General features: G+C 46.7%; 1 protein-coding gene across 1 annotated transcript; it reads right to left on the bottom strand.

Annotated features, from left to right (window-relative positions):
- Positions 1 to 1,093: 1,093 nt before the first annotated feature.
- Positions 1,094 to 18,012, bottom strand: LOC143826318 (uncharacterized). Its single transcript, XM_077315065.1, has 2 exons — positions 17,911 to 18,012; positions 1,094 to 2,694 (listed from the first exon to the last, which is right to left on the bottom strand). The coding sequence occupies exon 2, from the start codon at positions 2,274 to 2,276 to the stop codon at positions 1,212 to 1,214; it is 1,065 nt and encodes a 354-aa protein (XP_077171180.1). The 5' UTR covers positions 2,277 to 2,694; positions 17,911 to 18,012; the 3' UTR covers positions 1,094 to 1,211.
- Between the last annotated feature and the right edge of the window lie 5,964 nt (positions 18,013 to 23,976).

The raw sequence follows: 23,976 nt of genomic DNA, 5'->3' as shown, positions 1-23,976 counted from the left end.
TTGTCAGATAGCAGCCATCTTGAAGCAGTCCACATCACACATCGGATGGTTCCAGCCACCTTTTACACTAGTGAAATGCATAGGAATTTCCCCTGTGACCACACAAAAAAGTTATTATGGGAGACCATGAAACCTGTATGGGTGAGCTCTGTAATGAATCAAATTAGATTGAGCAACAAAGCCCTGGCCAGATTTAGCCTATTGTTACAGGGCCAGGCTGGGAGCAGGGGAATATGAAGCTCTTGTGTTTTCCTGCTCCCAGAGCCTAATTCTTTAAATGTCAACAGTCAAGTTCAAGAAAACCAGAGTAACATGACAGGAACACTGCAGTCTCAATACTTCCATGAGACATGGCATAGGCTAGGGCTACCTTACCACCTCTCCAACAGGCTAGGATGAAAGGATTGGGCAGTTGTTCATACACAATTCAAAACAAGCACAGATTCATCCCAACACCTTGGGAGAGGATGGAGATACTATGGCAAGAATGTCTTCCCTCTCATGGAAAGGGAGATGAGCAGGTAGGATCAACTGGCAGTCCGTATATCTTGGGTCATAGGACAGCTTAAGTAGATAGAGAACCTCAGAGTTCTCATTTACAATAAAGCAGAGTTTAAAGAACACCAGGAAACTAGTTTCTGACCTTTTCCACACGGGGAATAAGGCCTGGGCTGGCACTTGTCTGGCAGCAGGGCTAATCCCCGCTTCCACATGATGTCGGCGCCAGCCCAGGCGTATCCCGGGCCTATCCCAATTCAGGCCCTCCATTGTCCTGCAGCAAAGGAATGCAGATATTTCTGCATTCCCTTTTCTGCCCTGGGTGCCAACAGGGTCTATGTAGGGCCAGACACATGTGGCAGGGCCTACACCTGGTCCCTCCCCCACCCTTGGCAGACTATGGTGTCCTGGAAGGGACACAAAAATGCCCTAGGGTATTTTGTTGTTGTTTAGGAATATGGTATTGCTACCACATTCCTAAACAAAAAAAAAAGGCTCTGTTGCCCCCCCCCCCCGCCCCCTGCATGGTGGAACATTTCCACTCTGGCTGCCTCATTTGGAGGCAGAAATCAAGGGCAGAACTTCATGGGGGTGCAGGAAGTGGCAGAGCAAGCTGCCTGATCGCAGAGAACTAGTGGCATCCCAGCATGCCTGCCACCGTGAAGAATCGGTATCGATGACCCAACTGCTCCTGCCAACCCCATTCCCTTATCTCATTTCTCCTGAGAGTCAAAGGGACCTTCTGATTCATTCCAGTTCTTCTCTTGGTTCTTCTTCCTGTTCCTCTCTGCCATAACAATGGCAGCGATGACCGTCACTAAGACAGTGACAGTGATAACCAAGACGGTGGCTGTTTCTGCAACACACAACTGGTTGTCCACAGATATTAGTGGCGAGCCAGCTAGCTGCCATGGACTGGAGCAGGTGATGTTCTCATAGTCATCTACATGGAGGTGTCGCACACTCATGATCTTACCAAAAACCCGCTGGAGATCACAGTCACAGACCCACCTGTTGCCCGAGAGCTGGATGTGGGTACTGATGGTCTGGATGTTCAGGAAGGTCTTAAATTTAAGGTGAATGAGCTGATTGCCAGTCAGTGCCAGAAGATTCATGTTGTGCAATGAGGTGAAGGCCTCTACTTCAATGGAGCTGATGTTGTTGTTGCTAAGTGAAAGGACTTCCAGGTTCTGGAGCATGAAGAAAAAGCCATTGTGGACAATCACAAGCCTGTTAGAATGAAGGTATAGATGTCGGAGTCTGGACAAGCCCCGGAACGTTCCTCTCTCAATAGAAGCCACCCAGTTGTAGCTCAAGTCTAGCTTTTCCAAATTCTCCAGGTACTGCAGGCTTTCAAACCCCAAGGCTACCAAGTAGTTGTGAGCCAGTTTGAGGTCTTTCAGGGAAGTCAAATCAATCGAGAAGTGATGTGGCAGGCGGACAAGGAGGTTGTGGCTGAGATCCATCTTCTCCAGGAAGCTGAGGGACCTGAAAGCTCTGGGCCAGATCTTGGCAATGGAATTGTGGGACAGGAGAAGAATCTTCATAGACCACAAGGCATAAAAGCCACTTCCTTCAAGCCTGCTCAGGTTGTTATTCCTCAGGTCCAGCATCCATGTAGCATGAGGGATACTGAGAGGGATATGGTCCAGTTGTCGGCTGTGGCAGTCCACAAAACTGGAGGATTCATAGCAGAAACACAGCTGGGGGCAAGCTTTGGAAGCACAAGCTACGAGCACCCACAGAAGAAGGACAACGATGACAAATGACGGAGGCATTGCAAGTAGGCCGGATGGAGAAATGGCTTCTCTGACCCACAGTAAGACCTGTATTGCAGATGGGCAGTGAAAAGAGATCAGCAGGTTCCAGCACTTCTTATTCAGTTCATCGTAGGCTCTTGGAGATGGGAGGGGAGAGTTGGATTTCTTCAGAGGAATCCAAACAAAGAGTCCTTTGTCGAGTGTTTAGATAACAGCTTCCTTAGACTCAAGTCTTGGAGGACAACAGGCAACTTGAGCAAATGAGGGAGGGAGAAATGGATCCCTGTGCCTGTAACTGGAGCAGCAGCACTTTCTCCAAGATGTGTCAATCAAGCATTATCTTCTGTCTCCACTTTCCGTTTCAGGTGCTTGGATTTTTTTATAGCCAGATGCAAGAGAAGGCCGGGTTTCTCAGCCAATTTTCTGGGGGAAAGCACTGAAAAGGGGAGGGGGAGAGAGAGCACACAGTGAGTGGTACATTTAGAGTGTTTGTGACAGAAAAGGGCAAGGATCCAGCAGCACCTTTAAAAAATTTAAACTAACAAAATTTGTAACAGGGTATTAGCATTCAATTATCTGAAGAAGTGTGGGTGCACACAAAAGGGACTCCCCTGCCACAAATTTTGTTAGTCTTTAAGGTACTACTAGACTCTTTTCTATCCATTGGTTGGTTTTCTTAAATTTGTAATAGCTTTAGTCAGGGATGGAGGATAGATTAAAATAAAAGATATTTCCTCAGCATTCACACTCATTTTTTCCCTTCAGCCTCCCAACACTGCCATTCCCTTGATCAAAGCTGTTCCTTGCATCAAGTGAAGGTTTCACCAACTAATGTTTCAGGAAAGGGCCACAAAATGAATTAAAACTGTCCTTTTATGCAGTTAACAACTTTAGCACCTTGAAAGATGCAATGAAGTTTGTGGGGCTGGTACCTTCATCACCCCCCCACACCCTACAAACAAAATTTTGATGTAAATGTAAATTAAATATAAACAAAAATGATCATGCCTAGAAAGCACAGAAGCTTTACACAGTTAAAGGGAAAATGCTGTTTAAACAAATTACCGTATATAGGTGCATATAAGCCAACCCGCTTATAAGCCGAGGCACTTAATTTTACCACAAAATCTGGGCAAGTTTATTGACTCGCATTTAAGCCGAGGGTGGGAAATGCAGCAGGATACTGATGAATTTACAGGGTGGCCTAAGCGCTTAATCCATGCTCAATCATCACAGGCTTTCCCATCCAGCCTCCCTCCCAACAAATACAGAAAAGTCAAGAGGATGAATAGCTGCTGGTTTTTGCCCCCAGAACAAAACACTGAAAGAAAGACCTGTAAAACTGAAAACTGAAAGAACTGTAAAAATCAACTTTTAAAAGAAACACAACCCCAAGAAGAAAAGGCAAACAATGCTGCCCCTCAGATAAAAGAAGAAACACTGAAAAAACAGTAAATCCCAAACCACCTCCAAAACCCACCCCACCCCACCCCACCCACAGAAACCAAAAGAATAGTTTGGAAGAAGTGATTAGGAAAAGAAGGGGAAAAAATATCAGAATCCCTCAGTCAAACCATTGATGTCCTACAAGCTGCCAGAGTAAGCTTTCAAGATATTTGCAGAATGCTGAGAGCAATAGCTCACTTGCAAAGAGTTAGTTTTTAAGATCTTTGCAGAAGTCAAAGGTTATCTGGAGGCCACTAGCTCAATGCAAAGGTTAACAAAGCCAATCTGATTCCACTCTGGTAACAGAGAAAGAAATTTTACTTACAAAAAATAGTACAGCCTACATGACATATTCACATAGGTACATTTAACCGCCGACATGCCGGCGGCGCAAACGCACATGCGCAGACTTGCCACGTTTGTACCCGGGGGTGCAAACGTGCATGCGCGGCAAGTCTGTGCGTACGCGTTTGCGCCGGGGCTGCCGCGCACGCGTGGGGCCCCGGGTCGCCCTCTCCCCGCACCCCGGCGCAGTGGTCCGCAGCCTAAGAACGGTTGCGGACCACTGATCTAAGCAATGAAAGTGTGGGAACAAATGTACCTGAGAGATTTCTCTTAACCCTTTCCCTCTCAAATCCTGCCATATGCAAAGTTAAAATATCCAATCAGTTTATCAGTCAGTCAGTCAGTAACCTTTTATTGGCATAAAATATGTATAAGACATATAAAAATAGGGTTTAAAATTTCAACAAAATAGTAAAATGGGGTTACATAACCAAACAGATCTTAAAATGATCAAACTATAAAAGATAAAATACAAGGTAGGCAGCATATTATAAAAGCATCTTAGTTAAAACTCTGGCAACTAAAATGGTTACCTCTGGGTCTTTGTCAGAGAGCAGAAATTGCAAGGTCATAGATTTACTTACAGAAGGCTTGTTTCCCAGCAAAGCAACAAAGCTGTCATCCCGACACTGCTCATATAAGGGGCAATCTAACAAAATGTGTGAGACAGAGTCAGGGCAACCAGAACCACACGGACAGAGTCTCACATGGTATGAGATACGGTGGAATCTTCTCTCTAAGACCTTTGAGGGGAAAGCGAGGAGAAAAGCTCTTCTCAGGGGTGGGACATCAAGGAGATGCAAATATGTAGGCATAATATTTCTCTGCATAATGATGCCAATCAGTTTATCTAGTTTGGTTGTTACTTCCATCGTTATTCAAGGGGGAGGGTAAAAAATGCAAGTGTTAGATAAAACTGGCAACCCAGGAATCCAAAAGAAAATGAGCAAGGTAGCTGTGCTTAAAAAAAATACCTGTCTATATACCTGTATATGGTCATCATTCCATCATGGGTTCCTGGGAGGGTTCCTGGGAGTCAAACAAGTGACATTTCATAAATATAACCCCTAATCTATTTTATGGCAAATAGTCATGCCCCACTTTTCCATCCATGTGGCCCAGGAGGTGATTTACAGGACTAAAGTAACAACACTGCAAAGCTATAATAAAGCCACAGTGTGCAGGAACAGCAAGGCAGCAGCAAGGAAGAAAGGCCAGGGGGCAAGTTCGTTTTCTGCAGACCCAAAGAGCTGATCAATATAGCTTGAAGAAGCCAGGTAGGCTTCCCATGGGAGGGTCTGGACACATTCACCTGCACTTTTCAAGAGTCCTGGATGAACACTGAACACAATCCACTGCAAGCCTGAGGAGTTAATATTGTCTCCTCCGGCTTGCAGTGATTCTCCAATGGCTCAGGTAAAGTGCTTCATATCACCTACTACCAGATCAAAGAGATACTACAGGGCCATAAGCATTTTGGTTACATAGGAAAGACAGCAATTGCACACAAAGATGGAGTCCCTCAGGTTCGGTTAAATCAAACATGGCCGAGAGCAGGGGACTGATCCTGACATTCTGCCGGTCCAAAAACACCTCACCCCTCACCCCCCATCTATGGGTCGTGGACAGTGGGGGAACTCCCGAAGAAAATCCCGTAACAACTTCAGAGCCTGGACATCCCCAGCCTCCACCCATTCCCTGTCCCCCATGGGAAATTCCTTCCAGTCCACTAAGTACTGAAGTTTCCCTTTGTGCCAGCGAGAATCCAGGATTTTGTTAACTTCGTAGTGCATGTCTTTGTCCACGTAGACAGGGATCGGGGCAGCAATAGCCGGGTGCCAGTCATCCAGGGGCGGGGCACGCTTTAGCAAGCTGGAATGAAAAACGGGGTGCACATGTCTATAAGTCTTAGGTAGGGACAGTTCAACAGTCACCGCATCAATCAGTCTTTTCACAGTAAAAGGCCCCACAAATTTCAGCTCAAGTTTCCATGAAGACTGCTGGCACCGCAGGTTCTTTGTAGACAGATAAGCCAGATCCCTAACTGCCCAGGCTGGGGCATCCACCCGCTTTTTGTCTGCCTGAACCTTGTACACATGCTTGGCCTCCTCCAGGCACTTCACAATGTCCGGCCAGGCCCTTGAAATCCCACTAGCCCATTTCTGAACATCCGGGGCGTCAGGGGAAGAGATCTCCCAGGTAGGCACTACCATCAAATCAGCCCCATAGACCACCTTAAATGGGGACACCCTGGTGGAGGAATGAACCCCGTTGTTGTAGGCAAACTCTGCTAGAGGGAGGAGGGAGACCTAATCTGTTTGCTGGTGGTTAATAAAGCATCACAAGTACTGCTCCAGGATCAGGTTCACCCGTTAAGTCTGGCCATTTCTCTCTGGGTGATAGCCAGATGTGAGTGCCTGCTCCACCCCCAAAAGTCTCAAGAGCACCTGCCAGAACTTGGCAATGAACTGGGGGCCCCTATCCATCAGGACCCTCCCCGGGATCTGGTGCAGGCGATACACGTGTTCAATGAACAAGGAGGCCAACTTCGGTGCAGTCAGCACAGGATGAAGTGGGCCTGTTTGGAAAAAGCATCCACCACCACCCAGATGACCGTTTTCCCATGACTAGGCGGGAGGTCAGTGATAAAGTCCATTGTAATCTCCCTCCAGGGGCCTGAGGGTGTGGGCAAAGGTTGTAACAACCCCTTTCGTTTACCCCCCATAGGCTTAGAGGTGAGGCACACTGGGCAGCCCTGAACGTAAAGTTCTACATCTTTCCTTAACGTGGGCCATCAGTAGTGTCTGCTTACCAGGTGCACGGTTTTCACAAATCCAAAGTGCCCCGTGGATTTAAAACCGTGGCACAGTTTTAAGATGTCTTTTCGCGTCGCCACGGGGACAAACAGCCATTCCTCCTTAAAAAACAAACCTTCCTTCTCTATGAGGGTGGGCCGGAGGCTGGCAAACTCAGAGTCCAGCAACATGTCCTTCTGGACCCAGTCTCCGGGGAAGGGCCCTTTAGCCTTGCTATGTGTCATCACGGTCAGGCCCAATTGGAAGGGGGTGATCACAGTGTCAACCAACCGGTCGTGTTTACACTCATACTGGGGGAGGCGTGAGAGCACATCAGCCAAAAAATTCATTTTGCCAGGCAGATGCTTTAGGGTGGGCCGCCCCCTCCAGCCAGTGCCGCCAGGTTGCCAGCGCGAGCTTCACTGCCGCCGCCTCCTTTTCCCAAATTGTCCAATTTTTTTCAGGCCCGAAAAATGTTTTGGAAATGTACAACTTTCCCTCTCGCCCCTCCTGGAGGATCACTGCCCCCATTGCCACATCTGAGGAATCTACTTGTACCGTGAAGGGCTTGCGGGGGTCTGCATGGGCCAATACTGGCTTGGTCGTAAACAGGGCCTTAAGACGGTCAAACGCTGCCTGGCACCGGTCAGTCCATGCCAAAGGCGCGCTCAGCTTGACTGCCTGCTTCCCACCCCCTTTGGTTTTCAATAAGTCAGTCAACGGGAGGGTCACCTTGCCAAAATTGGGGATGAACGAACGGTAGAAATTGGCGAACCCTAAGAAATTTTGCAGTTGTTTCCGTGTGCGCGGGGGTTCCCATGCCAACAAATCCCGGACCTTCCCAGGGTCCATTTCGAGCCCAGCACAGGAGACACGATAACCAAAAAATTCCACCGCATCTCGGTGGAACTCACACTTAGAAAGTTTAGCGTGGAGATGGTGAGCCCTCAAGCGGAGTAAAACTTCGCGCACCAAAGACACGTGTTTCACTGGGTCCTCAGAATACAGCAAAATATCATCAAAAAAAAACCAGGGCTCCTTTGTACAACAGGTCATGCATGACCTCGTTAATTACATTCATGAACACGCCCGGAGTGCCAGCAAACGGCATGACGGTGTATTCACCTGTTCGGGGGTGGGGGTTCTTTTCACTTGGGGGAGCGTGGTAATGATGAATCGCCAGCTCCCACGCCACCTGCCAGCTAGATGGGTCTCTCCGTTGCAACGAATTAACTCATATTCGTTGCAACGTGTGTGTGTGTTTTTTTAAACCTGTTCTTAAAGGGAAAGGGGCTTTCCCGGAGCGTGATAACAACCGCCCATTGGCTGTTTGATTAACGGCCAGGGGCGGGACAAAGCACAGAAAAAATCGCTTCCTGTCTAGCAATTTTTGCGAGACCGGAAACCTGTGGGAAACGAATGAAATGCTACTGGATTCCACTAAAAAAGCAGGTATGCGTAACGCCGATCTTGCATTTTTAAAAATAGCATTTCCGCTTTGTGGGACCAATTGGCAACATTGGTCCTTGTGCGGAAACACCCTTGGGCTTCTCTCTTCCCAGCTCAGCTGCCTCACGCAGGCGCCTTTCCACCTCCCCAGCCAGGCACACCCAGTCCATCACCGTCTCGAGGTCGTCCAGATGCAGACATTTTTGTGCCAGGTCCTTCCGCAGCCCCTCTCGGTAGGCGTGTACGCTCTAGGCTTCCCCCCAGCGTGGGACCACTGCTGCCAGCTTCTGGAATTCCCTGGTGTACTGGCTCACCGACAAGGCTCCTTGTTTCAGGGTTTGCAGGCCGGCCTCAGCTGTCTCGACTTCGAACGGGTCCTCGAACCGCTCTCGCATACAGCGCATGAAACGATCATAATTGCGCACCTCCACCAGCGCATAGTGGTACAGATCAACAAACCACTTGGCGGCCTCCCCGTCCATGCAATCGCCGACGAAGCAGATGCGCTCAGCGGCATCCTGGAATGTGAACCACACCTCCATCATGTAGGCTTGGAGGTGGACCAGAAACCCGGGGAAGGGCATTGTGGGTCTTGACTTACTGTCAAGGGCAGACAAAACTCACAACCAGGCTTCTATAGAAAGAAAGCTTTAATTGGAAGTAGATCTGAACACTTAAACATCTGAAGTCAAGACTGTTTGATAGCGGGGCAAGCAGTTATCAATACAATTCTCCCGCGGAAACCAGACCTGTTCCCAAGGGGAGGGTGTCATCCCCCACCCAGGTGCCATCCCAGGCTTCCTGCCAAAGTATCTCAGTTAGTGCGGCCTTGGTCAGCCCCAGGCTGTAGATAAGATGTTTACAGGGACACTGGTAACAAAGTATCACAGCAGGGAGAACATGCAGTGTGAAAGTGGAGGGATCAAAGGAAGGGGGGGGATCAAAGAGATACTACAGAGCCATAAGCATTTTGGTTACATGGGAAAGACAGCAAGAGCACAGCACACAAAGATGGAGTCCCTCAGGTTCGGTTAAATGAAACATGGCAGAGAGCAGGGGACTGATCCTGACATGTATGGCTGCTTCCAACTCTATGATTCTAGAGTTAGGGTTAGGGTTGGGGGAGCAGTGAAAGTAGAAACAAGGCAACTTTTCCTGTTCCTTTCTGACCTGCTGCCACAGGTTCTGGACAGAGATAAGGATTATTAGGAAAGGCAAACACTGATCCGCCATGGATTCTATCCTTTGTGCTTGTTCTCACAGCTGGGATGTTATTAATCCTGGAGAAGAGGATGGTGGGATGGGGACAGAGATGGGTCTGAGCCAACAACAAGCTGCTAATGAGGTCATTGCTGGACAATTGGTAGGCATTTGAAAAATCTGGCTATTCATAGCATTACACACTCTTCCATTCCTGGAACATCAAGATGTTTAGAGGGCAGGTTTAGAGGCTGACCAAGGACTGGAAACATTTGACCTTTCTGTCATATTTGATTGATTTAAGAATAGGCAAGAAATCTGTGACCCCACATGATATCCAGAGAGAGAGAGAGAGAGAGAGAGAGAGAGAGAGAGAGAGAGAGAGAGAGAGAGATCTGCACCCCCAAACTGCTTTGCTTTCAACTTAGCCTCACCTTTGCCTTCCTTCTCTTTCTCTGTCCATTCCAAAGTCCAGAAAAAGAAACAAAATCTTGTAATACCTTTTATTGAAGTCATACCAAATGACACAAAATGTTGCGCAAGACATCAGGTTTTACAGAACTCGTCATCAGGCAGACATTGTAGATATTTTTTTTAAATAAAGGAGTAAAAAAGTAACAATTAGAATCATAGAATGTGTCAAAACTGTATCCAAGCTTTTGGCATTTGTTTTTTGCCTTTCATTCTGTATAATTGATTGCTGCCAGTGTGAATGTGGCTGGTAGTGTGGTTTGCAGCATGGATTCCAGCTGTTAAGCTGTTTAATGTGTGGGAACTGGTTATATCTTTCTTCATCCACCCGGGATTCAAGCTGAGACTGCAGAGAATTCTAGACTCAGGTTGCACTCACACCTTAACAAACCCAGTGGTAGCCCAGGCCCAGGGCTGGAACCCGTAGTGCCGGAGAGCCCTTTGAATTTTGCTCAGTTAGGTGGGAACCCAGTGTGTGTGTGTGGGGGGGGGGAGGAGGGGAGCTGCTACTCGCCAAATGGAACTGGTGGACTTAGACATTGAGGGGCACTGGGAGCGTGTGCAGTAGTAGTTCCAGGGGCTGAATACCCACCCTCTAGTGCTAGGACTGGATTGGTTGGGGAAGCACAACCTTGAAGTAGACTAGAGGGCCCAGGTTCTGACTTTCCATAACTGTGACTGCTGAGCTCACTGTCACAACTCAGGGGCAGCTCCCACCCAAACCATGAAAGTTACCCTGCTGAGTGACACCCAGGGCACTCAGGCAGGTTTGGCTAGGGAAGGAGGCCCTTGAGTGAGGTGTTCAAGGAGAAGGAATGTGATTGGCTATCCCCTCCCTGCAAGACAGATTTTGTCTGAAGCTGGAGAACCCCTACTGAAGGCCAAATTGTACTCCATGAGTCCAAAGGAGATGGCCAAACTCCAACATTTCATAGATAAAAATCTGGCTAGGGGTTTATACATCCCACAACATCTAACCTGGAAGCTCTGGTCTTGTTTGCCAAAATAGAACTGCAGACAACTGAGGACTGATTGAGGATGATTGAGGAGAATGCCATCTCTGCCTCCAATTCCTACCCTCTTTCCTTGATCAAAGACCTGCTGGGGCACCTGGGGAACATTAAAACTGGACCTGAGGGAAGCGTATTATCACATATGGAAGGGGATTAGGGGCTGACCACCTTTAATACCCCCTTCAGACAGTTTGAATATCTGGTCTTACCCAGGGGTTGAATATCTGGTCTTACCCAGAGTGGCAGGGCCTTGGGGGTTGCCCTGCCACTCTGCCGCTGGCTCACCTTTGGTGCTTTCCAGCGGCCGTCATGGCTGGGGCTCCCCCTCAGCGTGGCACTGCACAGCTGCTGCTGGCAGTGCCCCCCAGCATGTGGTGGGAAGTCAGGGGCGGCTGCAGGGAAAGCAAGCAGAGCAGGGGCTTAGGCGGCAGTGAAATCCCTCAGCAAAAGACTACCCCACCGGGCCTCAGTAAAATTGTCAAGCATTGACTGGTCCCCGGTGATAAAAAGGTTGGGGACTACTGACCTACTGTACAAAGAGGTCTTGGTATAGTTAAAAAGTTGAGGGTGAGGGTGCCATTTCAAACAGTTAATTTCGCTTCAAAGTTTTTTTTCAGTAGAGAAGAAATAAATAAAGCAAATTTTAAAAAGCGAAAGTAAACCAGTAAGAGAATGAGCAGGTAGGCATCACTTAAAGGTAAAGGTAAAGGTATCCCCTGTGCAAGCACCGAGTCATGTCTGACCCTTGGGGTGACGCCCTCTAGCGTTTTCATGGCAGACTCAATACGGGGTGGTTTGCCAGTGCCTTCCCCAGTCATTACCGTTTACTCCCCAGAAGCAAGCTGGGTACTCATTTTACCGACCTCGGAAGGATGGAAGGCTGAGTCAACCTTGAGCCGGCTGCTGGGATTGAACTCCCAGCCTCATGGGCAAAGCTTTCAGACGGCTGCCTTACCACTCTGCACCACAAGAGGTTCTTTTGGTATAGTTAGATGATGTTTAATATATTCAGAGGCCATGGATGAGCTTGTCAAGGTCAAAGACATGTAGATTGGTCCCCACCCCAGACCAGGCATCAGCTACAGGCTTTATTAGGCTTTACAAATTTCTATCACATTTCCTCGCCAATTTTGCCCAAATAGCACTCCTCCTAATGGATCTGCTGAAAACAAAGGGGTATGGGGAAGGGGCTTGGAAGCTGAGGGCTAAGTTGCCTTGGTGTGCTGAGTGCCAACAGGCCTTTGAAGAGACGGAGCAGAACCCATCCTCCAGCATGCCAACCATGCAGAGCAGTTTATTGTGCAAGTCAGAGTCATGTAGCTATGGGGGTGGTCCTACAGCTGGGCTAGAAGGGTTATCTCTACCCCTGTGCCTACCTGTTCAAAACGTTTAATGATACTGAATGCAGCTGGGTCATTTGGGAGAAGGAAGTAGCAGTCATGGTAGCATTGACTGGAGGGAGGGGCAATGCCATTTGAAGTCTGGACTGATCACAAGCACTTGCAGGCTCTAAAAAAACAGGAAAACTGACAGCAAAGAGAGTGTGCTGGGCCAAATTCTTGTCCTGCTTCTCATTCACTTTGAAACCTTTGCTTGGTAAACCAAACTTTCTGGTTAATGCCTTGCCCTGCCTTCTCCAACATGACAGCCAAATGGAACCTGTCGTCAACTCCGTTTTTTCACCCTACCAATTGGCTGCAGTCACCCGCAATCAGAGTCTGTGGGTGAAAACCCCACCTCCAAAGGAAATCCCACCTCCAAATCAGCAGTTCCTGATTGGCTCCGGCAGGACTTGGGAGGGGATGCAGAGCTCGCTCAACTTCATTCAAAGTTGACAGTTCATCATCTAAAGAGCTACAAAACTTCTGCAATGGTTCTCTGCTAGATCTGGTTACAGGCACACAATTGTCTGGTGTGGAACAGATGGTTGACACCAAAGTGGGTGAGGAGAGCAGGGAGGGGAAAGCATTTAAAATGTAATTAGAAATGATTCCATCTTTCTGTAGGATTCAAGGTTTTCCTCTTCTTTTTTTTAGAGTCATAACAACTCTGTAAAATAGGTTAGGCTGATGGCCAATTCACATGGCTGTTAGATACAAGTCCTGCAAAATGTGTATCTGGTGATCCATACTTGGAACTCATTTCCAGATGTGGTGGGAAGTACAACGATATAGGGAAGTACAACGATATCAGGGAAAACTTTTCACAGTCAGAGTAGTTCAGCAGTGGAATAGGCTGCCTAAGGAGGTGGTGAGCTCCCCCTCACTGGCAGTCTTCAAGCAAAGGTTGGATGCACACTTTTCTTGGATGCTTTAGGATGCTTTGGGCTGATCCTGCGTTGAGCAGGGGGTTGGACTAGATGGCCTGTGTGGCCCCTTCCAACTCTATGATTCTGTGATTCTAAGTGTTGTCAAGTTGCAGCCAACCTATGATGAACCCATGGCGTTTTCAAAGTGAGAGATGTTCACAGGTCGTTTTCCATTGTCTGGCTCTGTGTAGTAACTGTAGCCTTCCTTGATGGCCTTCCATCCAAATACTAGTCAGGAACAACTTGCTTAGCTTTCAAGAGCTAACAAGGTTGGGCAAGCCTGGACCGCCCAGGCCAGGGCTGCTACAGGTCCTGTCAATCAGATGTGCACCATGGCTGGAATTCAGTTCCCAGGTGTGTTCAGTTCCCAGCAATTTGGATTAGGACCACTGTGAGGGGAGAGGTTAAGTCTTCCTGTCTCCTGCACCATTTTCTTTGCTTGAAACAGTCTCAAAAGGGCAACTAGTGACTCCCTGAAACCAATTCAAGTAAGACAAGGCACAGGGGGAAGGTTTAAGTCCATACTCCCCATGTAACATGGTCAGAATCCAAATCAGCTCCTGTCATTTCTTGGAATCATTTCAACTACAGAACAATATATCTACCAACCACATGGCTGGAACCACAGGAGGGTTTCATAATGGGCAAATCAGCCCCGAAAAGTGTCTGGGTCTAGCCCAAAGTCCCCCCAGTGACTTTCAAAGTATCTCCCTCATCCTCTGCACAAGAGTCTGCACTTACGTTCTTTATTCCATTGTCAATCCTGTTGAATTCAGATCGCTTTGAACTCGGCTCTTCCTCTTCCCTCCCTCCCCATTGAAACAGGAAAGTCTTCTGCACGTGGTTAGGGAGGCTCAGAAGGTGGGGGGGAGCCAAGCTTCTTTCTTTTCTTGAAGAGGGGGGGAGAGGATCGAAAAAGGCAGAGGAGGGAGGAAAAATCCAGGACCCAGATAAATTGAGAGAAATTAGGGGCATCTCCTTTAAGGCAGGCGTGTCATATGACCAGCCTATCGGAGGTTCTCTACCACAGAGCTTTCTTTCCCATCTGGATATTGAGGATTAAAAGCAGTCTGAGATATCGCACAATAAAGGTAGGGTCACTCCAGATCAATCCTTCTTGCTGCAGAAGGAAAATTAAAATTTCCCAAAATCCAAATGGAAATCGCATTCTGTGTAGAGGGCAGCGACTGAATCGATCTGGGGTAGGAATAAAAGCTCCGTGCAGTTTACACCCTAGACTTCCATTCTCAGTGCTAATGCCACTGTCTAAGGTTCCAATTTCAGTGGTGGCTGGAGAGCTCCTGCCATTGCAAGTTATCTCCAGGCAACAGAGTATCTGAAAGCCTTCAATTGTATAGTCCTCCAAATGGGGAACTGCCAGAAACAGAACCAGCTGTGAACAGGCAGTGGGTTCAGAAAACATTTAGACCAGCCTTTTCCAACCTTTTTTACTGTGGAGGAACCCCTGAAATATTTTGGGGCTTTGAGAAATCCCAGAAGTGGTGACATGCCCCTTCAGAGAAGTGGGCATAGAAGTAACAGGCAGGAGCCAGCCTTTACCTTTCCATTGTGGAGAAAGAGACAAGGCCAGTAGAGCAACAGGGGGAGTGGGCTCCAGTGACATCTAGTGATGTCAGCAGCCATCCAAACTACTGGGAAACGCTGCATAATCCCTGGGGTGTTCTTACATAACCCCAGAGTTGCCCAGAACCGTGGTTGGGAACCCATGCTTTAGACTGAAGCTTAAAGCTGGCATCCATTTGCTTCTTCAGCAAAGTGTCCCTGCTGCAAAGCAAACAGCCTATCCTGACTTTCCTCTAGCATATTGTCGCAGAAGGTGGTTCAGAAGAGTCCAGGAAAAATCACCTCCAGGTCTGCAAGGAGTGCCATCTGGAAACAGTTATCTTCTTTGCATAGGGATGCCAGACAGGTCTTCTCGAGACCACAGAGATCATTTCTCCTGGAGAAAATGGTTGCTTTCGAGGGTAGACTCCATAGCATTATGCAACACTGTTAAGTCGGCAGGTTCAGTAGACACAGACATAGTTCTTAAAAAATGGCCAGCTCTTTATTAATCCAAACACCAACTAGAAATGCCAAACAGAGAACAAGCAAGAGTCTGTGACTGGTTCATTTATGATTCCTCATTTGAGTAGTGATCAAGATTAGTACTATTTATTTATTTATTAGATTTGTATACCGCCCTTTCCATATGGCCCATGGAGGTGTACAGGGAACATTTGGATATAGCTAGTGGTTTGCTGGCCAGGCATGGGAGGTTGGCAATGTCATGTGGAGCTGCCATAATATAGCGTCTTCACGGGGTAAGCATTACACTATATTTATGGCATGCAGAAAAGCCCCTAATATTCCCAAATAGTTCCACAGGGCCTGCAAAAGGGAGCTCCTCCACCAGGCATTTGGTTGAGGTCAACCCAAACCATCACTTCAAACTGGCTCGCAAGACCCCCCCCCTCCTAATACAACTGCCACTAATCTGCCTAACCCACTAGGTCCCAGTAAGAGTTGAGGTGAGGCTCTTTTACAGCTCCATCACTCTCTAATGTTATTGATGTGATCATGTTAAGGTTATTGTTGTTATAATGTTATTACTGTTATCACCTGTTGTTACGATATGTTATCTGTATCTTTTTCCTGTTTCCTGTAACCCATCCTGAGCCTCGGGGAAGGCGGTATATAAATATAATAAATATATCTAATCTGTAAACCACTCCTGCAGAGCAGTAGAAATAAAGCCCTAAGGGGTAGGTGGGAGGAGAAAGGGGCGGAGCCTGTCCGTGATAAAAACTCTTGGGGGATGGAGTCTGAAGTGCACGTTTGGGGTTTGGGGAGGGACTCCAATGGTATATAATGCCATAGAGTCCACCCTCCACAGCAGCCATCTTATCTATGGGAACTAATCTTTTCAAACTGGAGAGCAGTTATAATAGTGGCAGTTCTCCAGCTGCCGCCACCTGGAGACTGGCAAACTTAAGAATGTACGAATGGAGTTTTTTTGTTTTTAGTTTTGGAAAATCCAAAAGGTGGGCAATTGTGAGACAATGTCTTCCAGAGGGGCGAGGGGGACTAATGCAATTTGTGGAGGAGAAGATGGAGCAGAACCTCCATGTTGATACAACCAAAGAGACTTAAAAATGCTCAGCTATCCTTGAAATCAATGGGACCCACTGCCCATACACATGCACTCACAAAGCTATGCAACAAACTCCCTTTTCTGCTTAAAATCCACTTTGGAAGGCAGTGATCTGAAGTGGGAAAACAGCCTGTAAGTATATCCCTTTCCCCACCCACCATTCTCTACTTTAGGCTGACCTTTTCTCTCCCCTGCAATCCCCACACATTTATTTATCCATTGGCTGAATGAGCCTTTACTGACCCCAGTTCAGAACAGCAGGAAATGGGAGGAACACTGTCATGAACCCTGGGGGTGCCTCCCTGTGTGAGTTACACATAGGGTTAAGCCTAGGGCTACTCCAAGGGCCAGATGCAACCTGTCTCATCTCTGCCTACCTTTCTACCCAGTGGCCTTCTGTACACTTTCCTGCAGGGAACTGTAGGGTGGGGAAGGCTGCGTGCCCTTGAAGAGGTCACTGGCTCACTCCCAGTTCCTTGTGGCAACATGACTGAGCCCACAGCACTGTGGCAAATACCAGGAGACTAGAGAGGATGGATGATTTTGTGTAAATGCAGTGTAAATTACAATGGCAATCCTAAACTGAACTCTAAGATTCTAGGGGACTTGAAAGGGTACAACTGCTTAAGGTGGCAGTACTAAAGGAGCAATTCCACTGGGAGAGCACATGGGGTTATTTTTACATCATGAAAATGTTTATTGTATATAGCCAAAGGCCATTACAAAGCATAATTAAAACAATGTACAAATACGAATAAAATAATATGTCTCCAATGTTGTGTGCATAAAATTGTAAAAATGGTGCAGGGGGGTTGGACTAGATGACCCATGAGGTCCCTTCCAACTCTATGATTCTATGATTCATGGGCTACTGAGTTACAATAAGAAAAAAAAGTGTATCAAGGTGGAGACTCCTGTAACATGGGGTTATTGCTGTTTGTGACATGATGTTCAGGGCAGCACTAAAGGCCAATGACAGTCATCCTGTGATTCCCTGCCTGAGCTGATATTGGAAAAAGAGTTTTCCCCACCACAGACACACAGTGATGTAGCTGAGGCTGAGAGAGCTCTGAGAGAACTGTGATTGGCCCAAGGTCAGCCCATTGGCTGGACATGGAAGAGTAGGAAATCAAACCCAGTTATCCTGATTAGAGGCTCTGAACCACTACAGCATGCTGACTCTTTCAGTCCCAAGCCTCTCCATTTGACTGGAATCCCGGAATGAGATCCAGGAATGATCTTGCTCTGGAGAACTTGAAAATCTGCTGCCAGTCATTCTTGATAAATCCATCCTACTCTACCTTCCATCCCACAAGGTTCTTAGACTCTTCTAGAATGTTAGAGCTCCAAGTTCCTCAACAGAGAAGAGTTCATGTGATTTAGTACCTATGGAATGCTATGAACCTAACTTTCCATCATCCCACTCACTCCACAGCAGGAGTTCCCCATCTCCTCTCATCTCCAGCCATACCTTCAGTCCTTGTCTTCTCCCTGATGTCTTCACTTCATGCTTGCCGCACTCTGCTTCTGTGCCCACGTTTTGCTGAGGGTTGCTCTCCTTGGCTGAAAACTGAAAAGCAGGGCAGAACAGATGGCTGAACAAACCCTCAGTCGAGCGCTAATCTCAGTTTGGGATTACAGGCGGCCACTGACTGGCCAGATGCCATTCACTCACTGACTTCCTTTTCCCTCAGACTGAGTCTGGGCACAGTAGGAATAGACAAGCTGCCACTGAGGACACAGGAGATGCCAGCAATTAAAAGCAGAAACTTCACTGGACTATCTCTGTCAGACATCTGAAGGCCCTGTGTACATTGATAGTAGCAGGAGGTTCTGTGAATAAAAGAAAACAAACAAAAAACCCACCTCTAGCATGACTTGAAAGGTTCCCCTTCAGCCTGCTCCCTGCTCTGTGAACTTTCCACTTGTAGGGTTTTCATATGCAAGGGAGGATTTTAAAAATGCAACTGCTCACCTGCCTCAGGAGTCTACCTCATCCCCATCATGCATACTTACATCCTGGTAAGGTTTGGTCTTTCCTGAGAATCCCTTATATGCAACACATAAGAAGAGGCCTGCTGGATCAGACCAGTCATGAACCTAGTCCAGCATCCTGTCTCATACAGTGGCCAACCAGTCCTTCTGGACTGCCAACAACATGGCATAGCAGTGGTTCTCAGCCTGGGGGTTGGGACCCCTTTGGGGGTCCAATGACCCTTTCACAGGGGCCATTGCAGGGCAAGCAGCCCTTTTCTCCAAGGGGGTTCCAAAGTGGCCGACATCACTCCTCTTCCATTTCATCAACCTTGCAGGATAGATTGAGATAGAGCGTTCATCTGTCTGGAGCAGCGGAAAAGAGCAAGATCGGCATGGTGGGACAAGAGGCAAAACTAAATTGAGAAACCCCAGGGGGAAAAAAAACAATTTATATACAATCGTGATCTTCATGCCATTGGTCAGTTTCGGCTGCATAATTTTATGGTTGGGGGTCACCACAACATGAAGAACTGGATTAAAGGGTCACATTAGGAAGGTTATGAACCACGGACATAGAGGCTGAGCCCTTCTCCTGATGTTGTCTCCTGGCTCTGGCATTCAGAGGATTAGTGCCTCTGAATGTGGAGGTTCCCTTCAGCCACCGTGGCTAGACTCCTTGAATCAACTTAATCTCCTTTTAAAGCTATTAATGCCTGTAGCCATTGCTACGTCCTCTGGCTGCGAATTCCATATTTTAATTGCTCTCTGCAAGCACTTGTAAGGGTACCTCTTTGTAGTGTTCTGAGGTGATGTGTGTTATACTGCCTCCTTAGTGTTTCATACTTTCACACAGAGAGCCTTTATTGACAGCAAAAATAGAACAAGAATAAAATACAGTCTCAGTGCAAAACCAGTTTGCAAAACAAAACAGTTGCAGATAATCATGAACAGTAACAAGCAGTCATAGAATCATAGAATCATAGAGTTGGAAGGGGCCATACAGGCCATCTAGTCCAACCCCCTGCTCAACGCAGGATCAGCCCTAAGCATCCAAAAGCATCAAAGAAAAGTGTGTATCCAACCTTTGCTTGAAGACTGCCAGTGAGGGGGAGCTCACCACCTCCTTAGGCAGCCTATTCCACTGCTGAACTACTCTGACTGTGAAAAACTTTTTCCTCATATCTAGCCTATATCGTTGTACTTGAAGTTTATACCCATTACTGCGTGTCCTCTCCTCTGCAGCCAGCAGAAACAGCATCCTGCCCTCCTCCAAGTGACTACCTTTCAAATACTTAAAGAGGGCTATCATATCCCCTCTCAACCTCCTTTTCTCCAGGCTGAACATTCCCAAGTCCCTCAACCTATCTTCATAGGGCTTGGTCCCTTGGCCCCAGATCATCTTCATCGCTCTCTTCTGTACCCTTTCAATTTTATCGACATCCTTCTTGAAGTGAGGCCTCCAGAACTGCACACAGTACTCCAGGTGTGGTCTGACCAGTGCCGTATACAATGGGACTATGACATCTTGTGATTTTGATGTGATGCCTCTGTTGATACAGCCCAAAATGGCATTTGCCTTTTTTACCGCTGCATCACACTGCCTGCTCATGTTTAGTTTACAGTCCACAAGTACCCCAAGGTCTCGTTCACACACATTGTTACCTAGAAGCGTATCCCCCATCCAGTAGGCATGCTTTTCATTTTTCTGACCATGATGCAGAACTTTATACTTATCTTTATTAAATTGCATCTTGTTCTCATTTGCCCATTTTTCCATTGTGTTCAGATCTCGTTGAACTCTGTCTCTATCTTCCGGAGTATTTGCCAGTCCTCCCAATTTGGTGTCATCTGCAAACTTGATGAGTAGTCCCTCCACCCCCTCATCTAGATCATTAATAAATATGTTAAAAAGTACCGGGCCGAGCACCGAGCCCTGAGGTACCCCGCTACTCACCTCTCTCCAGTCTGATGAAACACCATTGACAACAACTCTTTGAGTGCGGTTCTCTAACCAATTCCCTATCCACCTAACGATCTGAAAATCCAGATTGCAGTCCTTCAACTTATCCATCAGAACTTCATGGGGAACCTTGTCAAAAGCTTTACTAAAATCCAAGTAAATGACATCAACCGAATTTCGCTGATCCAGCAAACCTGTTACTTGGTCAAAAAAGGAAACTAGGTTGGTCTGGCAGGACCTGTTGGAGACAAATCCATGCTGACTTCCTTGGATCACCAAATTGTCCTCCAGATGTTTGCAGATCGCTCCCTTTAATATCTGCTCCATTATCTTCCCCACAACAGAGGTCAGACTCACTGGTCTGTAGTTTCCTGGGTCATCCTTCCTCCCTTTTTTGAAGATCGGAATAACGTTTGCTCTTTTCCAGTCCTCCGGGACATCTCCAGTCCTTAAAGAGGTTCCAAAGATGATGGACAAGGGCTGTGCAAGTTCTCTGGAAAGTTCTTTGAGTACTCTCGGGTGCATTTCATCCGGACCAGGGGATTTGAACTCATCCAGTGCAGCTAAATGCCTCTCGACAACCTCTCTATCCATGTTAACCTGCCACCCAGACACTATCCAGTCATAGCATTCATCTTTTCCAAGTTAACAACTACAATCCAAATTAAAATTGATGCAGCTGGTTGATCTTGGGCTCGCCACAGCACTGATAAAGCTGTTCTAACCAAGCAGAAATATCAGGGCTCTCTCAGCCTCACCCACCCCACAGGGTGTCTGTTGTAGGAGAGGAAAGGGAAGGGGACTGTAAGCTTGTAAGATTGTAAGGAGAGAGAAAAGCAGCGTATAAGAACCAACTCTTCTTCTTCTTCTTGCCTTAGAATTCACAGTTGAACCCAGATAAAAGGATAGATTAGTTATATTTGGTATACTGACAGCGTGTGGGGCACCTCTGAGGAGCTGGATTGCATGAAGAGTTTGACTCCAAACAAATTATTAAAATTTAGCTGGTAACATGATAGATCCAAGGACTGGAAGAGGGAATGGGATTATACATACTGGACCTGCTCTAGGTAACTATCGACCCATCAGCTTGACATCAGGAGCTGGCAAAATTTAGGGACAAATCCTTGAGCAGCTGGAACAGAGAGCTGTGATTTCTAAGACTCAGTACAGGTTTTGCAAGAACAAGTCATGTCAGACCTTATCTCTTTTTTTGAGAAAGTGACTACCTTGCTGGATCAGGTGAATGCCGTGGACATAGTTTATCTGGATTTCAGTAAGGCTTTTGATAAGATTCCACATTATATGCTTCTTGACAAGCTGGTAAAATGCTGTATGGATCCTAATTCTGTCAGGTGGTTGACAACCAATATCTGGTTGACAAATCGTACCCAGATGGTTCAGAATCGTATCCAGATGGTTCAAAATCAACCATACAGAATCAACCATACAAATGGTTCAGAATCAACCATACAAATTGTACCCAGATGGTTCAGAATCCTCTTAGAAAAGAGTGACAAGTGGAGTGCCCCAAGGATCTGTCCTGGGGCGTGTGTTGTTCAACATATTTATAAATGATTTGGATGAGGGTTTAGAGGGGATACTTATTAAATTTGCAGATGATACTAAACTGGGAGGGGTAGCAAACACAACTAAAGACAGCAACAGAATACAGGATAGGCTTGAGAAGTGGGCTAAACTGAATAAAATGAAATTCAATAAGGACAAATGTAAAGCTCTGCATTTAGGTAAGAAAAAACAAATACACCAATATAACATGGGGAAGACTTGTCCTGGCAGTAGCATGTGTGAAAAGGATCTAGGAGTCTTAGTAGACCATACATTGAACATGAGTCAGCAGTGTGACTCAGTGGCTAGAAAGGCAAATGGGATTTTGGGCTGTATCAAACGGAGTATCATGTCCAGATCATGGCAGGTGATGGTATCGCTTTACTCTGTTTTGTTTTAGCCTCACTTGGAGGATTGTGTTCAGTTTTGGGCACCCCAATTGAAAAGGGATGTTGACAAACTGGAACATGTCCAGAAGAGGGCACCAAAGATGGTGAGGGGTTTGGAGACCAAGACATATGAAGAAAGGTTGGGAGAGCCTGGTCTGTTTAACCTAGAGAGGAGATGACTGAGAGGGGATCTAATAACCATCTTCAAGTATTTAAAAGGGTGCCATATAGATAGAGGATGGAGCAGAATTGTTCTCTCTTGCCCCAGAGGGACAGACCAGAACAAATGGGGTGAAATTAATTCAAAAGAAATTCCATCTAAACATCCGGAAGAAGTTCCTGACAGAGCGGTTTCTCAGTATAACAGGCTTCCTCGGGAGGTGGTGAGTTCTCCATCTTTGGAAATTTTTGAGCAGAGGCTGGATAGCCATCTGACAGAGAGGCTGATTTGGTGAAGGCTCAAGGGGGTGGCAGTTAAAGTGGATGAGCAATAGGGTTGTGAGTGTCCTGCATAGTACAGGGGGTTGGACTAGATGACCCATAAGGTCCCTTCCAACTCTATTATTCTAGATTCTCTATTTCTATTAATGTAGTCTTTTGCTTAGAGCCAATGAGTGGACTGTTGGAGCACACATCATCATATTTGGATGGAGGAATAAAGGGAGTGCTTATTAAATTTGCAGGCAATACTAAACTGGGAGGGGTAGCAAACACACCAGAAGGCAGGATCAAAATACAGGATGATCTTGACAGGCTGGAAAACTGGGCTAAAATGAATTTCAACAGTGATAAATGTAAAGTTCTTCATTTAGATAGGAAAAATAATATACATAATAGGATGGGCGAGATTTGTCTTGGCAGTACGTGTGAAAAGGATCTGGGGGTCTTAGTAGACCAGACACTGAACATGAGTTAGCAGTGTGACTCGGTAGCTAGAAATGCAAATGGGATTTTAGACTGTATTAAAAGAAATATAGTATCCAGATCATGGATGGTGGTGTTACCACTTTACTCTACTCTGGTTAGACTTCACTTGGAGTATTGTGTTCAGTTTTGGGCACCATAAAGAAAGAAAGATGTAGAGAAACTGGAGCATGTCCAGAGGAGGGCTACAAAGATGGTGGAGGGTTTGGAGACCAAGGAAAGTTTGAAGGAGCTTGGTCTGTTTAACCTGAAGAGAAGGCGACTAAGATAACCATCTTCAAATACTCGAAGGATTGTCATATAGAAGATGGAGCAGAGTTATTTTCTGTTACTCCAGGGAGTCAGACCAGAACCAATGGGTTGAAATTAACGGAAAAGAATTTTTGTCTAAACTTCCAGAAGAAGTTCCTGACTGTTAGGTCAGTTCCTCAGTGGAACAGGCTTCCTCAGGAGGTGGTGAGTTCTCCTTCTTTGAAAGTTTTAAAGCAGAGATAATCATCTCACAGTAATGTTGATTTTATGAACTTAGGCAGATAGTGAGTGGGTGGGCAGGAAAGGATGTGCCAGTGTTTATCTCTCATGGCCCTTCCTTGCATACCTAATCACCATTGTGGGATGGTAGATGAATTTCCTCCAAGCCAAGCTGAATTCTGGAGATCTTTAGTGGAGCACGAAATTGGGATCATTGTGGGTGGGCAGGTAGTTGTGTGTTCCTGCA

Source organism: Paroedura picta, chromosome 16, assembly GCF_049243985.1.
Source record: "Paroedura picta isolate Pp20150507F chromosome 16, Ppicta_v3.0, whole genome shotgun sequence".
NCBI lineage: Eukaryota > Metazoa > Chordata > Lepidosauria > Squamata > Gekkonidae > Paroedura > Paroedura picta.
The sequence above is the reverse complement of the archived record's forward strand: the minus strand, read 5'-3'. Positions and strand labels throughout refer to the sequence as shown.